Raw genomic sequence first — 25,045 nt, 5'->3', positions numbered from 1 at the left:
TCATTCAACTTCTTCAACTTGTTCAACGAGCTCGATCAACTTGTTCAATTCGTTCGACTTGATCAACTTGTTCAACTTGTTCAACTTGATCAACTTGTTCAACTTGTTCAACTTGTTCAACGAGCTCGATCAACTTGTTCAATTCGTTCGACTTGTTCAATTCGTTCGACTTGATCAACTTGTTCGACTTGTTCGACTTGTTCGACTTGTTCGACTTGTTCAATTCGTTCGACTTGTTCAACTTGTTCGACTTGTTCGACTTGTTCAATTCGTTCGACTCGATCAACTTCGTTCCACTCGTTCCACTAGTTCAACTGGTTTTAACTTGTCAAACTGAACAAACTGGACAATGTGATCACATATGAGGGTTTACTACCTAGTAAATTGGTAGAACTGTATTTAAGCAAGCTATCCACAGGGTTGTATATCTAAACCAGACTAATGCGTATCATTCCAAGACGTAGCTGGGGCTGCTGGCTACCTGCATGAACAGGCAGCTTATTTGTTTGCCACCATGACCCCTTCCGACCCATTTCTGGCGCTCATCCAGTATCTCCTCAACCTCATATGTCTCCTTGCCGTCCACTAGCACCGCAGGGGGCGGTAATCCTGTTTGTTTGACTCGGGAATGAATCAGTAGCGACGGGTCGCAGTAAGCTGAACAGGCAGCTTATTTGTTTGCCACCATGACCCCTTCCGACCCGTTTCTGGCGCTCATCCAGTATCTCCTCATCCTAATATTTCACCTAGCCGTCCACTAGCACCGCAGGGGGTTGGTAATCCTGTTTATTTGGCTCGGGAATGAATCGTTAGCTACGGGTCGCAGTAAGCTGACGTTGAACGCAATTGTGAATCCCTGGTGGTGTATCAGGCCGATATGCATGCGAGCCGACCATGTAGGTGTCAAATGGGAAGACTTCTTGCCCCAAGCTGTGCCTTGCCTCCTACTCTGACCATGTTCATCAAGATATACAGAATATAGGCCTCAAGAGGGTAGATATATGCTAGGAAGTGCTCATGTTGCCTACCTACCTCTATGCTACCTTGATTTCCTGCCGGCTGCGTGGGAAGAACACAATCACACATTTATCTCAGAAATCATTCAAAAACTTCGCTTCGTCAAGATTTCCTTAACATACGCGCGGAACTGACTTCCCAACTCTTCTCCCACCCATCCCTCTTCTGTGTTCCCATTCTATCGCTTTTCTCTCACCCCATCTCTGGTCTGACCTCTCATCAGATCTCTCGTTCATCTCTCATCAGATCCCTCGTTCATCTCTCATCAGATCTCTCATTCATCTCTCATCGCATCTCCTTCCCACCCCTCACATCTTTTCTCGTCTATCCTAAGCTGTGGTAAGTCTCATCTACTGTGGATTGCACTGATTGCGATCTCATGAGTCAAAAGTCCATTTCCTGACATATTCTGCGTTGCTGAAGCTGACCAAGGCATTCCCGCTTGTACAGTGCAATCATGGACCGACTGGAAGCCAATGACGATACTGACATCCCCATGTGGGATGAGACGATAGTACCAGGCTCGAGCGCTGGAAGCGTCAGCTATCCAGCCATAATAGCACGTGATACCGAAGATGGACCCCAGTTCCTGTGCAGTTGGCAAGGAGAGGAACCGGGTGTCAAGCTCCGACTTGCACCACTGGTTCAAGCAGGTTGTCACTCCTACCTCGAGCTCCGTTTTGCCATCCGTTTCCGGGTGCCCTCCCAGGAAGACAGCGTGCTAACGACAGGCCATGTGTTTCTGACTGCCTTCCATGTCGCATCCATTCGAGCTCAGCCTGTTGTCGCCCAAGGTCAAGAGAATGCTCCTGCGGGTGCCATTGTCGCACACCCATCGCTCTATGCGCAGCACAACCACCTGCAGGAAGCCATTAATGACAATTCCATCTGGGGTATCACGGTTTCCAAGCACCCCGACGTGCATCTGCATGCTGCGAACCTCTTTTGCCACCGTTCCTTTGGTGACCAGGACGCTCTGATTGCTCAAATCCGCGAGCACCTGGGGAATCAGCAACTGAGGTTTTTTGTCCGGGGGTATGAAGTAAACAGGATACTCCTTCAGCTCAACACACGGCTATCTGAGGACGCCAACAACAATCCACTCCGCGCTTGGTATCCAGGACACCCGAGCAAAGTCTTTCTCCAGATTGGGGACTACCCGAACCAAGAGAATCGTCCAGTTGTAACCCGATCAACGAAGCCGAGCTTTCTCAACTGGGAAGAGTACGTGACTCTCCTTGGCTTCGGGCTGATCTACGAGCACGAGCACGAGCACGTGGCGAGGCAGATGCAGTCCCTTGCAGACTCAATCGCAACCCTTAAGGTTATTGAGATACCAGGGGCGGATTCACGTCGGTATATTGGATTCCTTGAGCTCCCTGATGAGTTCTGCCTCGACCTACAGCCTGGTGACGCGATGAAGGTGAACTTCAACGTTGAAGAGCCGGAATCGCATACCGACTGGCATGCGTGTGTAGTGGACTCTCTGCCGATTGCCCCTCCAAAGGCCGTCACAATCCTCCTGACTCGACCCTGGGACAAGGAGAACCGGGAATGGGTGCGCTTCGACGACGACCTAGAACCCTCGGTAATTTTGATCGAGGCTCTGGGTTTTATGCAGAACGCCAGGTCTCGGCTCCTGGCGAGAGACTCGCAGCAAGTGGCGGTGAATGTCTTGTTCTCCGAGAAACCATTCCACCGGCAGATCACTGCCCTACGAGAGCTGCAAAACAAGCGCACGGAGAAGGTGTCGACTTGGTTGACTCTACTAGGCAACAACTTCATGCATTTGCAAGCGGTTGATGCCTATCAGACCATCGCGGATGACTTCTCCGCTCTCGTCCATCAATTTCAGTTCAATCAGGCGCAGCAGGATGCATTCGCACGTCTCCGCACCCTACCCGGTGGGTTTGGTATCATACAAGGGCCCCTGGCACCGGAAAAACCTACTGGGCGGTTCGAGTCTTTCTCCTTTTCCTTGCATCCAATAATCGTCATACCGGCAGACGGTATCAAGTCATGCTCTTAGCACCACCCAACGACGTGGTCAATGATCTCGCCATCGTTGTCCGTTGCCATGCACTCAGCACTGAGGAGGATCTTCTATTGATGCCGGCGAAGAAGCAGCGTCCCCCGCCGGCCAATGCCCGACCACCCATCATCGCGGATGATCACTCGACTCATGATGACAGCCTCCTTGCGCAGGTTGCCCTGGCGCAGATGTTATTCGACTTCCACCAAGCCCAAACTGCGCAGCCACTGGGCGTCAGTGACCGTCGGGTGAAGCACGTCGAGCTGAGCATTGGTTATCGGATGCTGCAACTTTGCGGCATCATTAAAACCTCATGGTCGACCCCTGACGCATTCATCTCCTTCCGAGAGCACTATCGACTCTACCAGGCGGGAGAGGAATTCGACGATACAACCTGGATGGACTTCCGTGCCCGGAGCAGGGAGCTACGTGACACGGTCCTTGCCCGTGCGGATGTCATATTATGCACTTTACATACGGCTGGTGAGACGGCCATACGTGATAATGTGCAGCCCCAAGCCATCTTGGTCGACGAGGCTGCTCGTGCCAGCGAGCCTGAGCTGTGGCCTGCATTGGCCTTCTTCAACCCCAATGCATTTGTCCTCATTGGCGATCACCATCAGCTTCGTCCTCTTGTGCTCTCATCCCACAAGCAGAACCCTCTTGCGGACCAGCTCCAGATGTCACTATTCTCTCGGCTCCACCGGGATGGTCTGCATGCCGTCATGCTCAAAGAGCAGCACCGAATGCACGAGAGCATGGCACAGATGGTCAGTTCGATCTTCTACAATGGCGAGCTGCAGACAAGTCGCGCCACTGCCGATCAGACCCGTGAGCTAGCCCGCCAGATCAACCTGTTCAATCGTCGCACGTTTCGCCACTCGGCCCAAATGCTATTCCTCGACGTGAAGGACAGCATGGACCACCGCGACGCCCAGCAACGTTCTCGTCTAAATGCGGCACATCGCAGTGTCGCTGCTGCGCTTGTGATTCGCCTGCTTTCCCAACAAGTTGCTGGCCCGACTGGAATCACAGTTCTCACTCCATACCGAGCCCAGCTCAAGGAATACCAGGCACTCTTTGCCATTCTGCAACAACAGCAGCCCGGCCTGCAACTACATCTCGTACAGCTCAAGACGATCGACTCCTTCCAGGGTAGGGAATCGAATGTTGTCATACTCGACCTCACCATTGTTTCCTCCCTGGGTTTTATGCGGGAGGGCAATCGCCTAAACGTCGCTCTTAGTCGGGCGAAACATGCACTCTACATCATCGGCAACTACAAAGCTATGGATCGACCGGGAGAAAAACAGAAGCCTAGTCCATTCGTGCGAAGGCTTCTTAAGTATATCTCTCAGCACAGGCATCGGGTGCCAGTCCCCGACAATCTTACGACCACTCTGCCTGACGCCGCCGTTGAAGAACAGAATGGTGCGCAGGTGAGTGGGACATGGGGCGAGAATGCCATGGATGTGGATGGCACGGCCCAGTCTGGCGCAAGCGGCAACTGGTAGCCTTTGGTTGCAAGATGACTCACTTGCTTTACTATGTCGTTCCATTGCATGTACCTAACCGGTTTCCTAGGGGCATATCTCTGCTCCGTGAGTAGTCTCAGCTATCCGCCTTGTCTAGGGACAACTGCTGGCGATAGCCTCTGCGTCCCTTTGCCCTGCGAGGAAACAGATTGACTTATCTTGCTGATTTTGGTGCCTTTCTCTGTATCCAAACTATGATGCCTTGTTGCAGTCGGTCACTTTTAGTAGATACCTAACATTGCTGGTTAGTGCTCTCGTCAAGATCAGGCCAGCAGTATTCAAAACTCAGGTAAGTTCGCCCCTATACAAGGGTTTCACCGGACATTCAGTGTGGCCTTGCTTACGTCCACAGTACCTGACACCGAAGCAACCCTCATGGCAGCTATGGCCTTGGTTGGTTATCATTCCTGCTGTTATGGCTGGTATGACGATCCATCCAACTCATATTCTTGCTAGAGCTCACCGACCAGAGTGAGACGAACATAGCTATGAATTCAGGTTCGATTCACTAGGTGAGTTAGATTGTTTCTTTGCTGCTTCTTTCTTTTTTTCTTTTTTCACCTTTTCCTACACCCTGTCCCATTTCCGAATCGAAATCACCTTCTTTGTATTGTCATATTCGGGCTTTGAGGGGCAGATGATGGCGTTCAACAGCATCGACGTGCGCCACCGCATTTCCTTTGTCTTCTCTCAGCGCCACCCTCTTTGCCTAGCAAAGTTACCTGTCCAACAAAGCAAGACGGCCTGGATTTATCCGGCAGTTGAAATATGCCAGACAAAGATTTTCTTCATTGGTTGGTACAGTGGTCAAGTTGATCCAGTTGCTTGAGTTGGTCCAGTTGATGCAGGTTTAGTTGTTCGGTCTCTTACTAGTATGGTTGAGGGTCGTTTGCTGGTGGCAGTGAATAGCTCCCACCACCATTTCCTTTTTCTTTTCCCTTTTCTTTTATTTTTTGTTTTTTTCGTCTACCCTGTCTGCTGTGACAAACAAACATAACAAGACTGTCACGTCTACTTCCAGCAACTGACTCATTTAGGAGAACTTCCCATACCGCTGATATTTCCTCAACTCTCCCAACCCATACTGCTCGACATTCATAGGCATGCGGACTCATTCTACTCCTACTTTGTGATTTTGAGTATCCTACACTGATCTACCTAACTACTGATCACAACTGGGTTGTCTACTCCTCTATTATCCATTAGTGACACGGTTGGGTCAACTGTTTCTTTGCTGCCTTCGCATCCCCAACACCTACGCAACGCCAGCTTCTGTTCAGTTCGGAACAAAGACTGACGATATCAACAGTTCATAATTACAAAGCACCCTTTACTGTCAGGATTGACAGGCCAAGGATTAAGGATCCCTGTTTAGAGGCACACGGGTACTGGTTAGTTTCCAGCTCTCTTTATAAAACGTCTGTTTTTGAAACAGGCGCCCCGTCCTTCAAGTCGGCATGTTATGCCTGATTGGTACAGAGGTACAAAGAATGGCTAATAATACCAGCAGTTGTGAGGTTAAAGACTGCCTGGGTGGCTGGAAACAAAGCATTTCATGTTTTGGGCCGGTTACCGCCACCATTAATCCCAGGTTAGTCGTTGTCTTTGTTTCGGACTGTCCACTGCATGAGTTCCTTCGAAATGTGCTCTATAAAGCCTCGATAGATTCGGATTCTAACAAACTATTTCCTCGGTTAGGAACTGCTTCGGAACAGCGAGACCAAATACAGTACAGTACGCAAATTCGACACAAGAAAGACAATGAAGACATCAGAGATCTGGACCTTTTTCGCGGCGAAGGCGGAAGATCGGGCGAGAATTGAAGACCTGTTAAGGGAAATCCTTCAATCAAGGCCGCTCTACACTGATCGGAAGATAACCGCGGCTATAGCTCAGGAAATTCAAGAGGACATTGACAATTGTATCGACCGCATGCCACAATGCATCAAGGCCAAGTATGAGGATGATTATTCAGATACAGTTCTGAAACTCTACGCTCTTGCTATTGGTATCAAGACAGCCATGAAAAAAAAACGGAGAACACCCGCCCCAGCCAGTGGTCGAACTCCCCAGGTTCCACAGCGTTCATCGGAGCCAGCAGTGTCGCCGACACCTTCGCAAGCAACTCAACCACAGATGCTCACCCATTTTAGTGACCGTCCCGTCCTTATCAAGTTCATCAAGGACGGGGAATCGAAGGTACAAGCCTTTGTGCTCAGTCAGTTCGCCACACCGGACGCCTTACGATCCAGAACATACATAGACCAGACAGAGCTTAAATGGGACATATTTACGACTGTCATCGGAAGGGGTTGCGGTTGGACACAGGACACTCACAGTATCTCATGCGAGGTCACGGTCGGTGGCTCTCAACTCGAAGTCACTGTAACCGATGAACCGACTTGGATCGGAGCTCTAGCGAACATGGTGCCTGGTCCCATAATATTCAACATCAAACCCAGTGTTGGTGGGTGTCAATCAACCCCCAGCGCTTTCCCTGACATCATCAATCTTATCAGAAATACACGGACTAATGTTGAAAGCAGATGGTCCCACGGCCAACCGTTTTCAAAGCCCACCGGATTGGATGCTCCCACCTATAGGCTCGCCGCCTCGGAAGCGGCAGCGTGCCACAGAGAGGTATTCAGGCCCTACAATCAAAGCCCAAAGCAGAGCTAATTGTGATACAGTAACGCTGACGATGATATTCCGGGACGGAAACGTGCCAGGATCAAACGTGCTGGGCGCAGGTAATCTCCGTAGACCAAACAATCGATGAATCTCTTGCTAATAGTGTATGGCTTTTCCAGAGACCCCCCCGCGGAAGACGATGATGGAGACGAGGAGGGAGACAAGGAGGGAGACGAGGAGGAAGACGAGGAGGAAGACGAGGAGGAAGACGAGGAGCCCGAACAAGAAAAGACACCTGAAAAGGAAACGGAAAAGAAACAGGATAGAGAGCCAGACAGGTGAGTGATTAACTCTACTAAGGAATGTGTTAGGTAATTTGGCGCTAACTGACAGATTGGAAGGTCCGCAAGTCCTGGTTCCAATGGCAAACCCAATGAGACCGTTGAGCAACCAAAAGAGGTTGTGGTTATTGATGATTCCAATGATAATGGTGGCGGTCAAGATAATGGAACAGACATCGGCGCTGGCCGCCGGGACTCGTGAGTCATCAACGCTGGTTTCCCCTCTGCCCAGAGACATCGTGTCTTACGTGGCAGATTGAGACTCTAACTAACTCACAACCAGCCCGAATCCGCCCCGAGTCAACGCAGGGGTGACGGAGCCCGCTAATGATGACGGTTTGGATGATGATGATGTCGCTGGAATTGCAGCCCCAATACAGGAGGAGTCAACTGATGAGTAAGTAGTCTCATACTACATTGTGCATCTTATATCACCGGAGCGGTTAGTCACAGACTGATGATATGATGACCAGATTACACCGCTTCCAGATCTCGTTTACTCTCGACCGGCTTGATAAAAAGACCTGGGCGGACTGCCAGAAGTTCTATAAGCTTGAAGACACCTTCGGGGAAGACCCTGAAGATAAAATCCGCATACTTGGCCTGCGTCGTCCACTAAACCCTCACCAGGCCTTCGCGGTATACTGGATGCTGACTACCGAGAAACCCCTGAATGGAGGATATCTCGCAGACGACATGGGCTTAGGCAAGGTAAGCAGTCCCACCACCATCCAGGCATAATCGACATACAACATGAATACTAACCCGGGCTTTCTTATCTGATGTAGACCCGGACCACCATTGCACTTTGTGTGGTTAGCCGCTGGGTGCATGTAGCCACGCAGGCTGTGGAGAACTCACGGGCTGCTGCTGACGGTAAACATCTCTTACTTGACAATCAAGGGCCCAATGATGAGTGCCCAAGCGCTGCAGATTTCCCCATATGCTGCCCATGCGTGCGGGCGGGCCCTACTGCCCAATACATGTCAATCCGCGATGGCTTGAATTTGGTTGTCGTCCCTAAGCGCCTCATTCCAGTGTGGGTGAAGGAGTGGAATGACACAGTCGAACCGCACCCTTTGCTGCGTATGACGCTGCTGCTCGGGCACGGTACTTCGATCAAGGGCATCGACCCCGTCAAGGGTTTTCCGGACAAGAAGAAGCTCATGATCGCTGAGGTCAATCAGTGGGTTCGTGCACGTGCGTGCATGGAGAGTTTGGACAAGAGTCTACATACGGAGGAAAATCGAGCGGATGTTATTGCTTCCCAGCGCGACAAGGGTACCATTCCCAAAAGTGCAGGCCGGTTTGTGATCCTCTCGACTCCCGGAAGTGTTGAAACACAAGTGCTGGACGCCTTGACCGTGGAGGGATGGACCCCCCTCCCTGCAACTGGCTTGGGTTCACGCTCCAAGCCGGGGAAAGTCAGTGTGCTCGGCGCGCGATTCGCGCGGACAATCCGGGATGAGTGCCATGAGGAGAAGGGTGAAGGAAGAACTGTTACTGTCCTTCGGCGTTTGTGCAGGCCGGCTATGCCGGCTATATGGCTGTTAAGTGGCACGCCGTTTGAGACGTCGCCCAACGACATAGCCTCCTACATCGGTTTACTGGAGAGACCTCAGTGGGCGGAGCACCTGACGCTGCGATACTGTACCTCTGAACGGATTAAGCAACTCGGGCGGCAATTCTCCAGGCAGGCAAACAAGGCTGATGCTCAGCTAGGGCCCCTCATCAAAGAATTCAAACTGATCCTAACCGCACTGGGGTTTATTCGGCGAACTGTTGAGTCCAGATGGTTTGGTCACCCGATTATCACACTGCCTCCGGACGAAAGAATCGATGTGAAATGCCCCGTCCCAGATCGATACCTTGATGAGATCAGACCGATGGATTCCGCGGTTTCCAGTGAACTGGATAGGATCCGAGCCGCCGCACAACAGGCTCGGGAGGCGGGCAGGAAGTACAAAGGCGAACTCACTGGGGCAGGCAAACGGAAGTTCACACAGCTCCGAATCCTCACCAGCTTCCCAGGACTTGTGGATCTTGCTCCCCAGGTAGGTGGTCTCGACAAACTACCATACTCTGGGGCCGATCTTGGCAGATGGCTTGAGACCCCGGGGGAGTGCGAAATCGCGAAGAACCTAGACATGGTTACGAAAGGGTCGTCCAAGTTTCAATATCTGTGTGATATGATTAACGAGGGCCGCACTGACTGGAAGGGCCGACCGGAGAAGTTCTTGGTTATGACCAAGCATCCTGTGACGGTATATATCTTAAGCCTGGTAAGTCCCTGCTTCGTTTCCTGATCTGTTATTAGTGCAATCAATCGTTGGTACTGATCTACCCGTGTCTGGCACCGCTAGGCCTTGGCAGATGCGTTTCCTGATCATCACGTGAAGGCCTTATGGGCGACCGACAAGGATCGCCAGAGCTGGGTGGATGCCTTCCAGAATTTCGACACCGGAGCCAAAGCCGATGAGGATAACCCGGATATTCGAAGTCCGGGCATCCTTGTGTCCACCACCGGGGTCATCGGGACTGGGTATACCTGTACTCGTGCCTTCCGGGCCGTCCTCTTCGAGCCCGACTATCTGGAAGGTGTCGAAGACCAGGCGTTTGCACGAATTCGCCGATTGGGCCAGGACAACCACAAGACGACCTGCATCCGCTTCGTCGTGCCAAATATGCAATACGAACAGCGAATCTTCACACGGCAAGGCAATCGCCGGCAACTGAAGGCGGCATCTGAGTATGGCGGCACACTTAAGGCGCGGAGTATCACTACGGATGAGCTCTTCATGGAATTCCAGGCCCTAAATGGCCGCGTTGATGCGTGAGGGATTGCCTCTCTGGGTATTGCGGCCCCATTTTGCGTCTCGGCATTCACATATGAGGGTCGTGTTTGACTCTGCTCTGCTAACTATCGGTCCCCGGTCAATGGAGGCGGTATCCCTCCAACGTCTAAGCGACAGCGCCTTTCTCCTCTTCCACAATCCCAATCCGCATACGCATCTCCCAGCTTTTGGGACGAATAATGACGAACGGAGTCTGCTTCCACACGAATTTATGAAGAAGAGGTGCTATTCGAAGAGCGTGCGAAATTAGATCGCGAAGATCAGTACCCCTGTCATTTCCTGTGACCCTGTCACCAACGATAATGTCATCGCGGCATGTATTGTCAACAGAGGTATTGATATTATCCACTATTCTGAGAAGCCTGGACTAGCAAGGAGGCCTACCTTACTGTCAAGATTAGATTAACTGGGAGACCATTCAAAACCTGGCGCTTGAGCTTAAGATCAGGAACATCGTCGAAGCCATTAAGATCCACAGGCGTTTCAAGGCCGATGATCTGAAATTCCGAAGCACCAATTCTCATATCCATATCTACATGGATATTGACCCTGCCAGCAAAGCGTATCTGTCCAATACCGAAATTGCAGTAACCAGTGCTGATCCTTTTCTCCGCCTGAAGCATCTCAAGCGTATGCTTCCGGATATACAGGTGCTTGGTCACCCGCAAGCAAGCCGCGCCATCATCCGGAACGACGATACCTCCAGCACCAATACACTCCTTGTCGAAGGCTATGGGCTCAAGGAGTGCATGACCACGCTCGGTGTCAATGGTCTCCGCACTTCTACCAACAACGTCATGGAGATGCGTGACGTTCTTAATATCGAAGCGGCCCGAGTCACAATCGTCCAAGAAATCAGCGAGGTCATGAAGGACATGGGCATTGACCCTCGTCATATGCAACTTCTTGCTGATGTTATGACGTACAAGGGCGAGGTCCTAGGTATCACCCGATTCGGTCTTGCGAAAATGCGTGACTCCGTTCTACAGCTCGCTTCCTTCGAAAAGACTGCGGACCATCTCTTTGACGCTGGCGGTGCTGGTCGTACCGATCTTATCGAAGGTGTCTCCGAATGCATCATTATGGGTAAGACCGTTAGTCTAGGTACTGGCGCCATGGAGGTCGTGCGTAAAATGAACTTCTTTGAGAGCCGGATTGTTCGGAATAGCGAGTTTGAGGAAGATGGGAGGGATGAGAGAGATAGAGAGATGAACAGGATAAAGTAGATGAATCAGATTAAACTGTTGAATAAGTTTGTTTACTTTTGCTCAGTTATTAGATTGACGGTAATCTTTCACAAGCACGATTATCTACTACGCACCAGACGGCACAAACAGCATATATAGTACAAAACAGAGGTCACATGTAGCACAGGTAGAAGCTGAACGAACTGAACGAACCGAACAAACTAAAGAAACAAGATGAACAAAATAAACTAAACTCACTATAACATACCAAACAAACTGAACAAATGGAACGAACTGAACCAACTGGACGAATGGAAAGAACTGAACTAACTAGACGAACTGGACGAATTGACTCAACTTACTCAACTTATTCAACGCATTCAGCTTGTCCAACTGATTCAACTTGTCTAACTTGTTTAATTTATTCGCCTCGCTCAATTTATTTAAACATACTTAATTAGCCCACCTTGTTCAACTATTTGATGTGATTCATCTACTTTATCTCATTCATCTATTTATCTCTAGTCATCTCTCTCCTTACCCAGCAGCTCCAGCTGCGGCCTGGCGGTGATTCTCTCCCGCCCAAGTGGTTAAACTTACTCCAACACCTGCCGGCATTCAGCCATGACATCTCACTTCAGCTCCGGCTGGAGTCCCAGTCACTGCGGACGCCCATAAATAAAGAAGCCGTGCAACTGATTGCGACAGCCCTGCCCATCAGCACAGCGGTCAGTGCAGCGGAGCTTGAGGAGGACTTAGATCCTGAGAGCTTGGTCATCGCCGACGGCAGGTGCTTTTCTATTACCGAAAAATCTTTGATTACGATCAATGGGTCCAACGGCATGTTAGGATATTTAAGCGGTATCAAAGGCTCTTCTCTACGGCCACAGAGCGCGTGTATCCCGGCTTTGCCATAGACTGCACTGTTCTCGAAGCCCGGAAAGAGTATGATATCCGCAGGCCGAGTCCCGGCAACGCGAGATCCTTGCTGTGATGGGCTCAGCGTCCTAGGCAATGAATGAGATTTACAAGAGAAAATGATGCATCATAAAGAGGACTGGTTGACAGGGCTACCTTCATGACATCACGTGCAGCATTCAGTTCAAGGGATGTTAAGGGATTAGTGTTCCTCATCAAAGGCTCCAGCAAACAAGTGTCGAAATACTCACCATAGCTAGCGGGGGCGTAGATTGTATGGCTCCCTGTTAATGTAGGTTGCCAGCTCCCTTAGGCCGAACCTCGATGCATACTGTGCTGCTGTGAGACCTGCTGCATAAGTCAGAGTCCGGTCAGGTTCATGTCCACTGATCTCCCTGTACTTCTTGTAAACACGGTTGCGATACTGACGACGGATCTTCCGGCGCTCACCGTATCCAAGAGTCCTGTCATTTGATAGTTGCACTTCTGCACTTCGCGCCCCATCTACCAAGGCATGGAGTATGGTCCCTGTGCTTTCTGATGGCCGGAGTTGGGATCAGCATGAGGGAGTAGTATCTCCAACATCTCAGTACTCTCATCGCTTTGAAGCTCTGCAGCCAGGTGCGCGCAGTAGTCCCGCGGAATGCTTCGTGTTTAACATCGACGCTAATATCGGTCAGCCATCTCACCATATCCAGGCGCTTGGAGCGCACGGCTTTCATGAGAGGCGTTTCACCATTGGCGTTTGCCCGGTTTTTGCTGACCTGGCCTGTCTGATTGCGCCTAAGGAACTGCATGAATGGAATGCCACACGGATTTTCGATCCCATAGTGCCATGAGGTATCGTGTGTATTACTGTCAACTCCGTCAGCAATATTACACCCGTCTTGAAGGAGTCGGTCTGCAAGGTCAGGTGTGGAATTCCGGCAGAGCTGAGCTCGCTCATGCGGCGTAACATGTTGTGAGAGTGTTTCACGTGCAAGTTGTGCAGGGATCTGGTTGTAAATAGGTTCAAAGATTGTTTTATCCCCTGTTTGAAGGGCAAGTGTTATGATCCTTGGACTGCCCACTTGTTTGACATTTGCGCTGCCGGTAACATGTCCGGGGTCATTAATATGGTGAGCAATATCCCGTGCTATCTCATGGCAGCCGACCGTGAGGGCTAGCCCCAGGAAGGACCATCCGAAATCATTGAAGCGTAAAACTGGGAAGTTGATCTGATCGCGAAGGAGATGATAGCACTGGTTGCAATGACTGCGGATGGCCCCAGTAAGTATGTCAGGTTCTGGCCCTATTTGTGGAGGGCCAGAAGGCATTTGTGCATGTCGTCTAGCTTCTGCACTTGTATCCCATAACGCAAATGGGTTCATCATGTTATGGAAGTATCTCCGGCGTCGTGGTGAACGTAAATATCGCCTGATGATGGCGTGGTGTCGTCTGCTTGAGAGCGCATAATTCCGAACAGTGCAGAGATTCACATGCGTTAATGGTTGCTGAGTGTAAATGAGGTTGTCTAGTATCATAAGGTGGATTTCAATAGGCAGTATACGAGGAGCCATTGTATTGGTTGAGGCCAATAGAGGTTGGTTAAGGAGGTAATGTAAATCTGCGGGTTTTGTGATATAGAAATATCCTGGCTGGGTTATGTTGAGTCCTATATAACCCTTCATAGTGATATGTTTGGTTTTCCATTGGGAGAGAGAAGGCTAAAAGAGTGTATTCACTATTGAATGAGAGAGTAGACCAAGGTCTACTGAATGGGCTTTGTAGTGTATTCAAAACGTAGCTAAAATTATCATAGAGTGTGGCTGTAACTGGTCTTTGTTTGTTTCAAAACTTTCTGGTTTGATTGATGGTGGTATTCTGAGGTCTGAAAGAGGCTTTATGCATGAAGCATACAGACCCCTGGAATACAAATGAATATTTCTTTCATTAACAGTTCTATAATTGTATTCACCCAATCTTAACCTGACTGAACACGGCTGGGCTAAGCTCAAGGAGATAATCTACCAGCTGGCTCCAGATATGGAGAACTATTAAGTATTGCTTGTTAAGGAAAAGAATCGCTTTAGCAACACAACGCAATTAGGCGGAGCCATTCTCTGATTGAATAAAGTCTATTGATCATTCATACATGATGAAGCTGAAACGCAAAAGTGAATGAACTGAATGAACTGAATGAATGGAATGGACGGGACGAACTGGACGAACTGGACGAACTGGACGAACTGGACGAACTGGACGAACTGGACGAACTAAATGAATGGAATGAACAGAATAAATGAAATGAATGCAACAATGGATGAACTGGATAAAATGTACAAACTGAACAGACTGAATGAATATATATCTTGGAGTAACCCTGTTTACAGTCTAACATAACAAGGCCCTATATTTCCAGCCTCTGCCAAGCACGGGTGATAGACCGGATCTCCTTGTCTCCGAGATAGATATTACTGAATCCCTGGTGAGGAATCGGTGCTTGCTTCCTGGAGGTTGATTAGTAGGTGCGTGGTCCAGTAACAAAGTCTGGCATAGGTTTACCTCAACAGATTAGTCTTAATATTCCGTACTTGATCTTTCAGATCGACATTTGTCTGACATTGCGCAAAGATCTGCCCTAATTCTTTATCCTTTTGCAGTATCAGGGCCCAGGAGGGCCCATATTTACCAAACAGCTCGACTAGCTGATTGGTCTCCTCTTCAGACCATGGATGTTTCCGGCGGCGAGGCTGAAACGCTCCCTGCTCATGCTTGATCATCAACTTTTGGATTTGGTCCTCTTCTGACTCCTGATGATGTGAGGAAAATTCGCATTGTGGAGCTGCGTAGCTCCTGCGAGCCTGGTTTGGAGGGAGCATATTTTGTGCAGTAACCTAGACCAGTTCTGCAGTTGTTGATGGCGCGGCGGAAGATATCACTGAGCTTGAACGGCGATGCCTGAGAATTGGCTGCTTGGGGGTCATGGAAATTGTCCGACCTGGGGGGCTGTGCTGGGGAGGATCATTCACGGACTCCCGGTGGTGATTGATGCTCGCTAACCGCAGACCTAGGTGGTCCAGCTCTGCTAGATGAACTAGGACTGTTGCCCTCTGTCCGCTCAACAGTGGCCTTAACACCTAGGTTCATCCTTCTTGGCTGCTTTGATGATTCTGTTCTCTCAAATATCCTTTCATCTGCCAATCCTGCTTCCTTACTTGCGTTGTTGATTGGATTGACATGCTCTTGGGTGGTCTTAGTTTCAATTTGCTGAGGGGAAACTAATGTGGTTTGTTCAGGTGCCACTATTCATATCATTGGGTCCCCTTATACAAATATGGTTATGCTCTAGAGTGATGATCTCTGTACAGACTCACCATGAATAGCTGTTGGTGTGTTACCTATAGGTGCCGACCACTCATCCTACAGGGTTTCAGTTTCCCCTAATGCCCCAGTGTTCCTCCTCTTGCCTGTATTTGCATTAGGAACAGATCCTTTCTTGAGCACTCGTGGCACTGAAGTAAGGGGTGGAGGCTTGAGCACTTGTGGCACTGAAGTAAGGGGTGTAGGGAGATGGGGAGAACTGCTTGGAGACCTAGCAGTTTCTAATCTGCCCTCTGGTGATGGATGGACGGGGGCATTCTTTAGTGCTAATTTTGATGCCTGCCTTGTGGTGACCATATTTAACATAGAGAAAGGAGGTTAAGAATATGTTTCTGGTTTGATATTGAGAAGGTATTGTGAGGAATTAGCAGAATGTTTGAATGGAAATGTAGTTTGGTAACTTCTTTATAGGCTAGGTTTCCTAATAATACTTGTGTGGGTTTGCTTTTTATTCCAATCCAGCTAGGATCAGGATCCTTTAGATCCCTCTATGTTACTAACCTAGAATTTGTTTTTATTTATATTTTTGTTTATGTTTTTATTTTAATTAGACTTTTTTAGGTTGCCCTTCAGGTTGCCCTGCCCACCAAAAAGTCTAATTAGATATATCGTCATTTGATGGCTGAGATGATAGTTACTGATTATGCTGGCGATTTTCTCATTGTAGACGAGTAAACTACTATACTACTTGTGTCCTTGCTAAAATGCCATGGGGACGGCGACGAATCTATGCTAATGACTGGGAAGCAACCAGGGCCCGTGTGCAGTGATACCGGGAGCGATAGCAGGCAGAATGTCAAGAGATACTGGTACCTTCTCGCCAGCAAGCCTCGCCATCACCTTAATTGGGCCCTCTGTTCCTTACCTGGGACTTATGAGAGCAACCAGATTCTGTTCTTTCTCCTAGTTTGGGTGATATTTTTGGCCATTTACAAGAAACTCTAGAGGCCATCCCTATTCCACGACAAACTACTTCCTATGGATTAAATCAAGGCCCCAGAGATGAGGGGGGTGAGGAGGGAGGAGGGGAGAACGGAGAGGAGCTGGAACAAGGGGAGGATGGAGTTTTAATAACAACCTTAGAGGATTCTAACATTGCCTCTTCTCATCAAGGGGAGGAAGCAATATCTGATGGTTAGTGGGTTATTTTTTGCTCCTGTATGGACATGGTCACTAAGTATATGAAGGGTCACCAACTCTACTTTTGAATGGCTCAAGTCAATCAGAAGAATCAGACCGGCCATATGAATCCTCAGTACCACTTGTGCCTGCAATAGTGCTAAGAACCCAAGCTCTCCCTAGCTCTCTGCCACCAGATCTGCTTGGGGAGAAATTAGCTGAGCAGCTTCATCAACATCATGGTTGCCCTCTGGGTACCCATGATATAGCTGCTACAGTGTGGTATCTCTGGGTGAGATGGCGGCATGGGAGTGCCTAGATGTGCTGGCCCAAGCAGACATAGCCCAATACCCAACATCATGGGACACCCTCTTCCCTTCCACCCAGCGTTGATAGGTTTTTAGTGGGATATCTGTCGCAACGTCGGATGCAGCTGGAGATCAACCGCAAGTGGGAAACCCACCACCTATGCCTTATATGGTGGATCCTGGACGGGACCCAGCACCAATCCCTGCACCTATCCCTGCCTAATTTGATATTGATAGTGCAGGGGGCTTTGCCTCAAGCATTGCTGTGGCTTGAGATGGTTTTCATTGGAAAGCTGTCTGATCACTCACTAGTAACCTGTAGAGTTCCCTTCATCTGGCTCCACTTTCCGTCCATTGGGATGATCCTGAGACTAGGAAACTATGTATGGGCCATCGGCTAGTTCATCAGATTCCCCACCTTCCATTTGGGCGGCTTACTGGGTTTCCAGAGATAGAGGTCTATCTTCTCTTCCCTCGCTTATTTAGCCCTACCCGCCGGCATCAGGTTATAACGGCAGAGGAATATGCTCTCTGGACTGACCAGGTCCTTCTTCCTGCTATCTAGCAAGTATATCCAGCAGCCATCCTTCACCACCTGCCCTCTAGTGCGGCACACATCTAGCTTAATGTAACTGCAGCCTGAGTTGGGGGAGTGCATCTAACCCAGCATGAGTAATCATGACTCCAGGAGTTCCACTTTCCCCTCCAGGCAGGCTATCTCAGTAGCCTTTGGGGCGAGGTGCTGCAGTGTGTTGAGCAAAATGGTCTCTATCAGTTCCAGGGCCTTTAACTGCTTCTAACTGCTAAGAACCTGAAACTTATCACTCAGCGCCCTAGCTGGTCAGAAATGTGGGATGTCTTCTTCAAGTGATGGAACCAGGCTGTAGATGCAAACTATTTACAGTAGGATTTCTATAATGTGGCTAAAGAGGTTGTTACGCCATCACATCCAGATTTTCCTGACCAACTAACTTTCCTTTGGTGACGCTGTTGTCTGACCTCATTTTGCCAGTGGCTTAATCACTGCAATGACCACTAGCTGCACAGGAGCCCCAGAGCTTAGAGAGCGGCCACTGCGCTTGACTTCTAATGCAGAGTCTTTGCCACCCAGACAGCTGCGGTCCACTGAATTAAGGCAATCGTTATTCGTTAGGCCCTTATCGCCCTCCTTTAGTTAAAGATGAATCAGGAACAGACATGAGCTCTGAAAACAGTTATCATGAGGGAAGTGAGAGTGGAAGTGAGAGGGGGACTGAGAGTGGGACTGAGGCCTCTGTGTCTGACTCTGATTTGACATCTCCTTCCTGCCCTCCTTGGCGCCAAGAATTCTACCCTGTCTCCTTCCTTCAGGACGCTGTCTCCCTCACTGTGGAGCCATATCGTCGGTCTGCACTGTGGAAGCAGGGCCTCAGGTATGCTCAGCTATATAATGTATATAAAGATGTACTTGTTGCTGGGAAGCGAGGCCCGTTCCAGAATGAGAACCTGGACACACTAGCACTAGACCCAGGGCTACTCCGGACATGGCAGCATATCGGTTCCGCCATCAGCCATTCCCCACTCGCACTTCTCCGAGCATATATCCATATGAAGCAGCGATGCCATGTTGCCCTAAACACTGGTCGCCAGCGGTTCTATGGTGTTCGGGAGGAGTATCGAGTCACAGGTGTGCTGCTCATTGCGCTAGACCAGGAGATGCGTGAACATGGGTGGGCTATGGAGCCCTTACAGGTCCCATCTACCACTCCACCCTTCTTCCACCTCCGGAGCGATTGCTTCCTGGGTTGGCTGCAATGGAATATTAATAAAATGTGTGTTGGGTTTGAAATGACATACAGCCTGCAGCCACGGCAGGTTGTCCACTGGGAGCATACTCGAGTGATGATGATGTTCCTGCAATGTCTGCTCCAAGGGTATGGTGGGCAAGGTAACCACCTGCGGCGGAGTAATGGGCTTTGGCTGGACCGGCGGGTTGGGCGACCACCAGATGGCTCAGATATAGCACCGATCCAAGAGGGGATGGGCATGAGCCTAACACTTGAGCAGTCCGGCTATGCCTGGATCCAAGATGGAAAAATTGACTGGGATTCAATGACTTTTCATCCACAGCACCGTGCTTATATTGTCTTCAACACTCCAAGCCTCCAGTCTACATATGTTTCTCAGTACTGGGCAGTGGTTCGCACTAAAACAGACTTCCTACAGTTCCATGACATTTTCTCCCGGATGAAGGACCTCCGCAGTGACCTCCCACAATCATCACAGCTTCTCCAGCTCCTCATCCACCTTTGTCTGGAAGTGTTCCGCAAGGATCTCTTTCAAACACTAGCAGACCTTCATGTCCGGCAGCCTCTGCATCCGGACGGCCTAGCAGCTGGCTGCCGTGGAGAGGTGCCATTAACCCTCCAGGGGTTCACTCAAGTGTTCCGCGATGGTTTCTTAAAATCTGATCTGCACTTTGTGACTGGAACAAAGATGAAGGTTACCAGCATTAAGGTGCTTTTTACTTGGCTTTGGGGCTGGGATGGCTTTCAGATGCGGGTTGCGTTTACAAGAGGTAAGTCTTCTATCTTCTTCTCTAAAAGTACATTATCATGGCTCTATTCAGTGAGTCCTCTGACGCTGGCTGCTCAAATTACTTTCAGGTTGATGATAGAGATAGTATTTCTTGCCTTCAGTCAGATGATCCATCATTCGCCCCAAGTCTTATATACAGTCAGCAAACAATTACCTCAGGTCCAGGATCTGATCTCCTACAACCATTTTTAGCTCCTGCCACTCTCCGACGTGTTGGTCCTGACCGGAAGAAGTCTTATGTTCTCTATGAAGATATGTCAAAGGAAGAATACATCAGTTGGTGGATACAGACCCAGTATGCAAGTATAGAAGATCAGAGAAAGAAGATTCGCTGGGATGGCAAGCGCTCCTCAGATGCCTGGAAGAATTTCAACCAGGTAGCCCATCATATTTCTGGACAACCCAAGGTTATGTGTCGCAGGTGTGGTACTGTTCTTCCTCACCCCCATGAACACTCAAACGGGACGAACTCTATGAAACGCCATTATACTGGGGAGAAATGTCGAAGAGCCGCCAACAATGCTGCTGAGCAGCAAAGTATACAGCAATCACTTGCCTTTGCAGTATGTCTACTATCCCTTCTAGCTCTAATCACTTCATTACTAAAGTCATCAAACAGGCTCAGCAAGGTCCTCATTCAATATCAGTTTTCTCACAGGAAAAATGGGAACGGGAACAAGTCAGATTCATTGTCATGTCACATCTTCCTTTCCAGGTTCTTGCACATCAAGGCCTTGAAAATCTGGTCAACATGGCTCAATTAGCACCATCACAGCCAGTGTTACTTAAACCTAAAACTGCTCGTCGCCGGCTCCAAGCAATGGTGAAGGAAGAACATCGAAAGATCCTGTTAACACTGCCACCAACTGCAAAGGTCTCAATTGCTCTTGACTGCTGGACATCACCTTTCCAGCAGGCATTCATGGCTATCACTGGTTATTTTATTGATAGGGATTGGAACTACCGTGAGATATTACTTGGCTTTGAGCCTGTTTATGGTGAGCACTCTGGGGCAAACTTAAGCACAGTCTTACTTGAGCTACTACAACAACATGATATTATTGATCGAGTGCTTGCAGTTACTACTGACAATGCCTCTAATAACCATACATTGGTGGAGAATATTCAAGATGCCATTGATGAACTTGAACTGCCAAACCAGATACCTATTGTACGGATTCCTTGTTTGGCGCATGTGATCCAGCTCAGTCTTCGAGAACTGCTTGGTCTGGTTAAAGCAAATCCCCAAAATGATATTACAGATAAGCATTGGTCTGAGACACAAGTACAATCCCTTCGAGCGAATCGACAGCAGCGAGGGATTATTTCTACTCTTGCAAAGGCAAGATTAATATCCTTCTTCTAATTCACCACAACTTACTGGGATTCTAGATTCGGGGATTAGCTATAACTAACTACCCATTTTTGCTGACTAAAAACTCCCATGGGACCCATGGGACTCCCACTCCTGACGTTGGGACTTGGGAGTTGAGGGTACTCCCATTTCCCGTCCACCCCACTCCCATGGGAGTCCCACCATGTCACTCCCATGGGAAATGGCAAGGCCTACCTGTATGTACAGTACTGAGCGGGTGCGATTAAATGATTATTCAGGGTTGCTCAAGCCATTCAGCACTCACAGAGCCATATGATCATCTCCAACCTGGATGCGCGCCCTCAGTCATGTGACCTATAGACTCAGGCTACCCTTACTAATTAGAGAAACAACTTTACTACATCCCCTAACTTTTACATGTTTTAATCAGTGTCTGGTTCTAGCCATCATTATGGAGACATTACCACCTGAGCTTGTGCGACCTATTGCAGAATGTCTGGACTCAGTTATAGATATTTCTTCTTTTGCACGAACATCACGGAGTCTCTATCATCAAACAATTGATTACCTCTACAAAACCAGCCAGGAAAAAGACACTGGATTCTGGGGCCTAATTAAAATTTCAAAGGCTCTTGAATGGGCGTGTGCCAACGGTGAAGAACAGACTATGGAACTCGCATTAAGGAATCTTGATCACCCTAACAATGCGTTCTACTATGGGATGGCCTTTTATTACGCAATTAAACATGGGGATAAAAAATTAGCCACACATTTCCTTCCAGAACTCAAAAAAGATCCTCTTCAATATGAGGATTGGGTTTTAGAGGCCCTTCCAGAGGCGGCAGAAAACGGCGATGAGAGTATTATCAGGCTCTTAATTAAGGAGGGTGCTCTGACTGAACCTGATACAAGGATTGGGTTTGCCCTTCAAAAGTCAGCAAGAAATGGCCACCTAGGCATTGTCCAGCTCTTAATCAATGGGGGCGCTGATATCAATGATTATGAGCAATTTGAAGACACTGCTCTCATAGCAGCCGCCGCAAGTGGTTGGAATGAGCAGATGTTCAGCAACATAATTATTGCGGCTGTTATGCTCTTGATATGGCTGCCCGCAACGGGGACCTTGATATGGTTAACACCCTAGTCAACCATGGAGCTGATGTTGATGCTATTGCCTATCCTAGTAGGGATGGGAATACACCACTACTGCTGGCTGTGAAGGAAGGGCATGAAGATATTGTTGATTTTCTGCTCTGTAAAGGAGCAGATATTTATTGTCGAAACAAAAAAGGCCATTCTGTTCTCCATATAGCTGCCCACAAGGGGAACATCAATATGGCTAAGCTCCTGATGGATCATGGAGCTATCATTGATGGTATTAGCGATAGTGATGATCCCAGGAGTACACCTCTGTCCCTGGCCGTGCAGGAAGGGCATATGGATATGATTAAGCTGCTGTCGAATAAGGGTGCGCGAGGGCGGAGGAAAACCTTATAAATAAGGAAGGTTACACAGCACTAAAGCCGGAAAATATATATACATAGCTATCTTACTTATATATGGAAGAAGCAACACACTTACTTAGGTAAATACTAGATAATAATGATTAAACTTCTTAGACCCATCATATCTCTAGTTAAACGAGCAATCTGTAAAGGTGGTGGTGACTCCCATGGGAAGAGGGGAATCATGTTGATCTTCTAGCCGGGATAACATATTACCGCTAGACAAGGCGATTAATACTAGCTCTCTCTGCTGCCCACATTCTCCGTGGTCAGCACTCAGCACCATCTATTATAATAACTGGAGAATCTTAGAAGTTATTATATTTATTTGCATACCTATGTCTTGATTAGGCAAACACATATTTAAACCTACCTGTCATCCCTATACCATGCCCAATCAGCCGCGGCGCATTATTCTAGAAAAGTCTAAGACAGTGCGCCGCCGGTATCAGCGCAGCAACAAACGATTCCAATTTACAGCATCACAGATCCGACGCATTGAACGTGAAGAGGAACGTGAACTACGAGCTAAGGAGCTTAGAGAAAAGGAGAAGAAACGCCAAGCCAATAAGAAGAAGAGAGCTGAAAAGGAAGCCAAAGAACGTGAAGAACGAAGACGGCTTGGCCTCCCTGATCCTCACGCCCTCCCTGTTCCTTCCAGTCAGCCATTACTTTTCAAATTTCTCAAGAAACTAGAAGCCAAACCCAACACAGACAGCAAGACTTGTGAGGAAACACGCTTAGATTGCCACAGCCCTCAGAGTATCACAACAAGTATTGCGACGGAGAATGATGAGAGCCTGCACTCTGGTCTAGATGGCACTGCCTTTGATAACCAGATAGCTGCTGGGGTGTCAGAGCCAGATAACTATACAGCAAGCAATGAAGAAGCCAAACCCAATACAGACAGCAAGACTTGGGAGGATACAGACTTAGATTGCCACAGCCTAGGGAGTATCACAACAAGTATTGTGACAAGTATTGCGACGGAGATTGATGAGAGCCTGCTCTTAGGTCTAGATGGCACTGCCTTTGATGACCAGATAGCTGCCGGGGTATCAGAGCCAGGTAATCATACAGCAAGCAATGATGGCAAGGACAAGGCGGGTTGGACACAGGGTGATGATGATGAGTTCTCTGAATGCTCGATTTTCCATGATGAAGATATCATCAAAGAAGTGGAAATCCTAGCTACTGCACAAGATAGCCTGGCAGGCTCAGAGAACTAGATCAGGCAGTGGGCGTAAGCAAACCTATGTTGACAATAGGAGAATCATTTGAAGATGACACTGCGCTACTCCTTGAAGAGTTTGGCTATGAATTTGGCGATGATGAGGAATTCAAATAGGAATTAATATGCTATAGGGGAAAATCATAGTAAGTGTCAACACCCAAACCAGCAATATAGAAAAATTATGTTTTCCCTAATGATAGCAGGGAGCTCAAGCTTTCTAAAACTTCTTTCCTTTTATTTTTATCTATTTCTGTTGATTTTATATTGTGGTTGTAAAGTTAGGATTGTTATTGGTGGGGTAAAGGTATTAGTCATCAAGGCTGCGGGGTGGACGAACTGAATGAACTGGATGAACTAGATGAACCTAATGAACTTATTTAACTCCTTCAATGTATCTAACTCCTCTAACTTGTTCCCCTGTATTTTAATCCTTGTTAGAGCTGACTAATATCCCGTGTAGTTTGCTGAGAGATACGCCCTAGTCGTCTCTGCGCTTCTTGCCGCCGCTATCGTGCCCTATGGAACTGTGCCATCCCAGCCTCCCATTCAGCGAATGTCATTGTCCCCGGCTGGGCCTGTTTAGCTTGCTGGCGGAATTGCTGCATGACTTGCTCACATTGGAGGAACCGTGCTGTCTCATATTGCGCAACACGCGCTCGCTGTTGCATCCGCCTAAGTCGCCGCGTAAGCCGCTCCTGTTCTACCTGAATATTTTCTGGATCAGAGTCTGCCTCAAAGTCTGCGGGTGACAGGCCTGCATTTAATGTTCTCAGCATGTCGAAGGTCTTAGGCCGGGAACGTGACTGCCATGACCGCGTCGCCTGTGGGATATTAAGCTGTCGGACCTGCTGCTGCTGAGCTGCTAAGAGCGCCTGTGTATGGAGAGTGAGATGCCCCACAAGCCATTTAGGATCTGTATGAAGCTGGGAAAGTTGTCACGGGCTAGAGTATTCCAGTCCGGAGCTTTACTACTAACCCTCCTAAAGGCCACAAGGGAATGAAGTGGAATTGCTGAAGAGAGAGAAAACTAGATACAGGCTGTCGTCGTGCTAAGGTGACACGGCGGCGGACTAACAGGGAACCACGT

At 48.7% G+C, this 25,045-nt stretch overlaps 6 protein-coding genes across 6 annotated transcripts; 4 read left to right on the top strand and 2 right to left on the bottom strand.

Moving 5' to 3' along the window:
• Nucleotides 1-1,474: 1,474 nt before the first annotated feature.
• On the top strand, nucleotides 1,475-4,563 carry CDV56_103065 (DEAD/DEAH box helicase; the record flags this gene model as incomplete). Its single annotated transcript, XM_026756684.1, has 2 exons — nucleotides 1,475-2,921; nucleotides 2,981-4,563. The coding sequence occupies 2 exons, from the start codon at nucleotides 1,475-1,477 to the stop codon at nucleotides 4,561-4,563; spliced, it is 3,030 nt and encodes a 1,009-aa protein (XP_026612683.1).
• Nucleotides 4,564-6,345: 1,782 nt separating this feature from the next.
• CDV56_102181 (uncharacterized protein) lies at nucleotides 6,346-11,637 on the top strand (the record flags this gene model as incomplete). Its single annotated transcript, XM_026755800.1, has 10 exons — nucleotides 6,346-7,051; nucleotides 7,131-7,224; nucleotides 7,275-7,334; nucleotides 7,395-7,553; nucleotides 7,617-7,754; nucleotides 7,840-7,953; nucleotides 8,030-8,267; nucleotides 8,345-9,838; nucleotides 9,920-10,381; nucleotides 10,813-11,637. 10 exons carry the CDS (start codon nucleotides 6,346-6,348, stop codon nucleotides 11,635-11,637), a joined length of 4,290 nt encoding a protein of 1,429 aa, XP_026612682.1.
• Nucleotides 11,638-12,772: 1,135 nt separating this feature from the next.
• On the bottom strand, nucleotides 12,773-13,832 carry CDV56_101873 (uncharacterized protein; the record flags this gene model as incomplete). The annotated part of the gene is made up of 3 exons (XM_026755492.1): nucleotides 12,773-12,980; nucleotides 13,025-13,053; nucleotides 13,110-13,832. The coding sequence occupies 3 exons, from the start codon at nucleotides 13,830-13,832 to the stop codon at nucleotides 12,773-12,775; spliced, it is 960 nt and encodes a 319-aa protein (XP_026612681.1).
• Nucleotides 13,833-18,893: 5,061 nt separating this feature from the next.
• On the top strand, nucleotides 18,894-22,363 carry CDV56_100590 (uncharacterized protein; the record flags this gene model as incomplete). Its single annotated transcript, XM_026754209.1, has 3 exons — nucleotides 18,894-19,863; nucleotides 20,076-20,446; nucleotides 21,848-22,363. The coding sequence occupies 3 exons, from the start codon at nucleotides 18,894-18,896 to the stop codon at nucleotides 22,361-22,363; spliced, it is 1,857 nt and encodes a 618-aa protein (XP_026612680.1).
• Nucleotides 22,364-23,113: 750 nt separating this feature from the next.
• Nucleotides 23,114-23,953, top strand: CDV56_100344 (uncharacterized protein; the record flags this gene model as incomplete). Its single annotated transcript, XM_026753963.1, has 1 exon — nucleotides 23,114-23,953. One exon carries the CDS (start codon nucleotides 23,114-23,116, stop codon nucleotides 23,951-23,953), a length of 840 nt encoding a protein of 279 aa, XP_026612679.1.
• Nucleotides 23,954-24,464: 511 nt separating this feature from the next.
• CDV56_100059 (uncharacterized protein) lies at nucleotides 24,465-24,881 on the bottom strand (the record flags this gene model as incomplete). The annotated part of the gene is made up of 1 exon (XM_026753678.1): nucleotides 24,465-24,881. A coding segment is annotated over one exon (417 nt), but the record flags the coding sequence as incomplete, so codon positions are not given.
• Between the last annotated feature and the right edge of the window lie 164 nt (nucleotides 24,882-25,045).

The sequence above is a fragment of the Aspergillus thermomutatus genome (assembly GCF_002237265.1).
Source record: "Aspergillus thermomutatus strain HMR AF 39 chromosome Unknown NODE_161, whole genome shotgun sequence".
NCBI classification, from domain to species: Eukaryota; Fungi; Ascomycota; class Eurotiomycetes; order Eurotiales; family Aspergillaceae; genus Aspergillus; species Aspergillus thermomutatus.
Note: the sequence above shows the minus strand (reverse complement) of the source record. Positions and strands in the feature narration are given on the sequence as shown.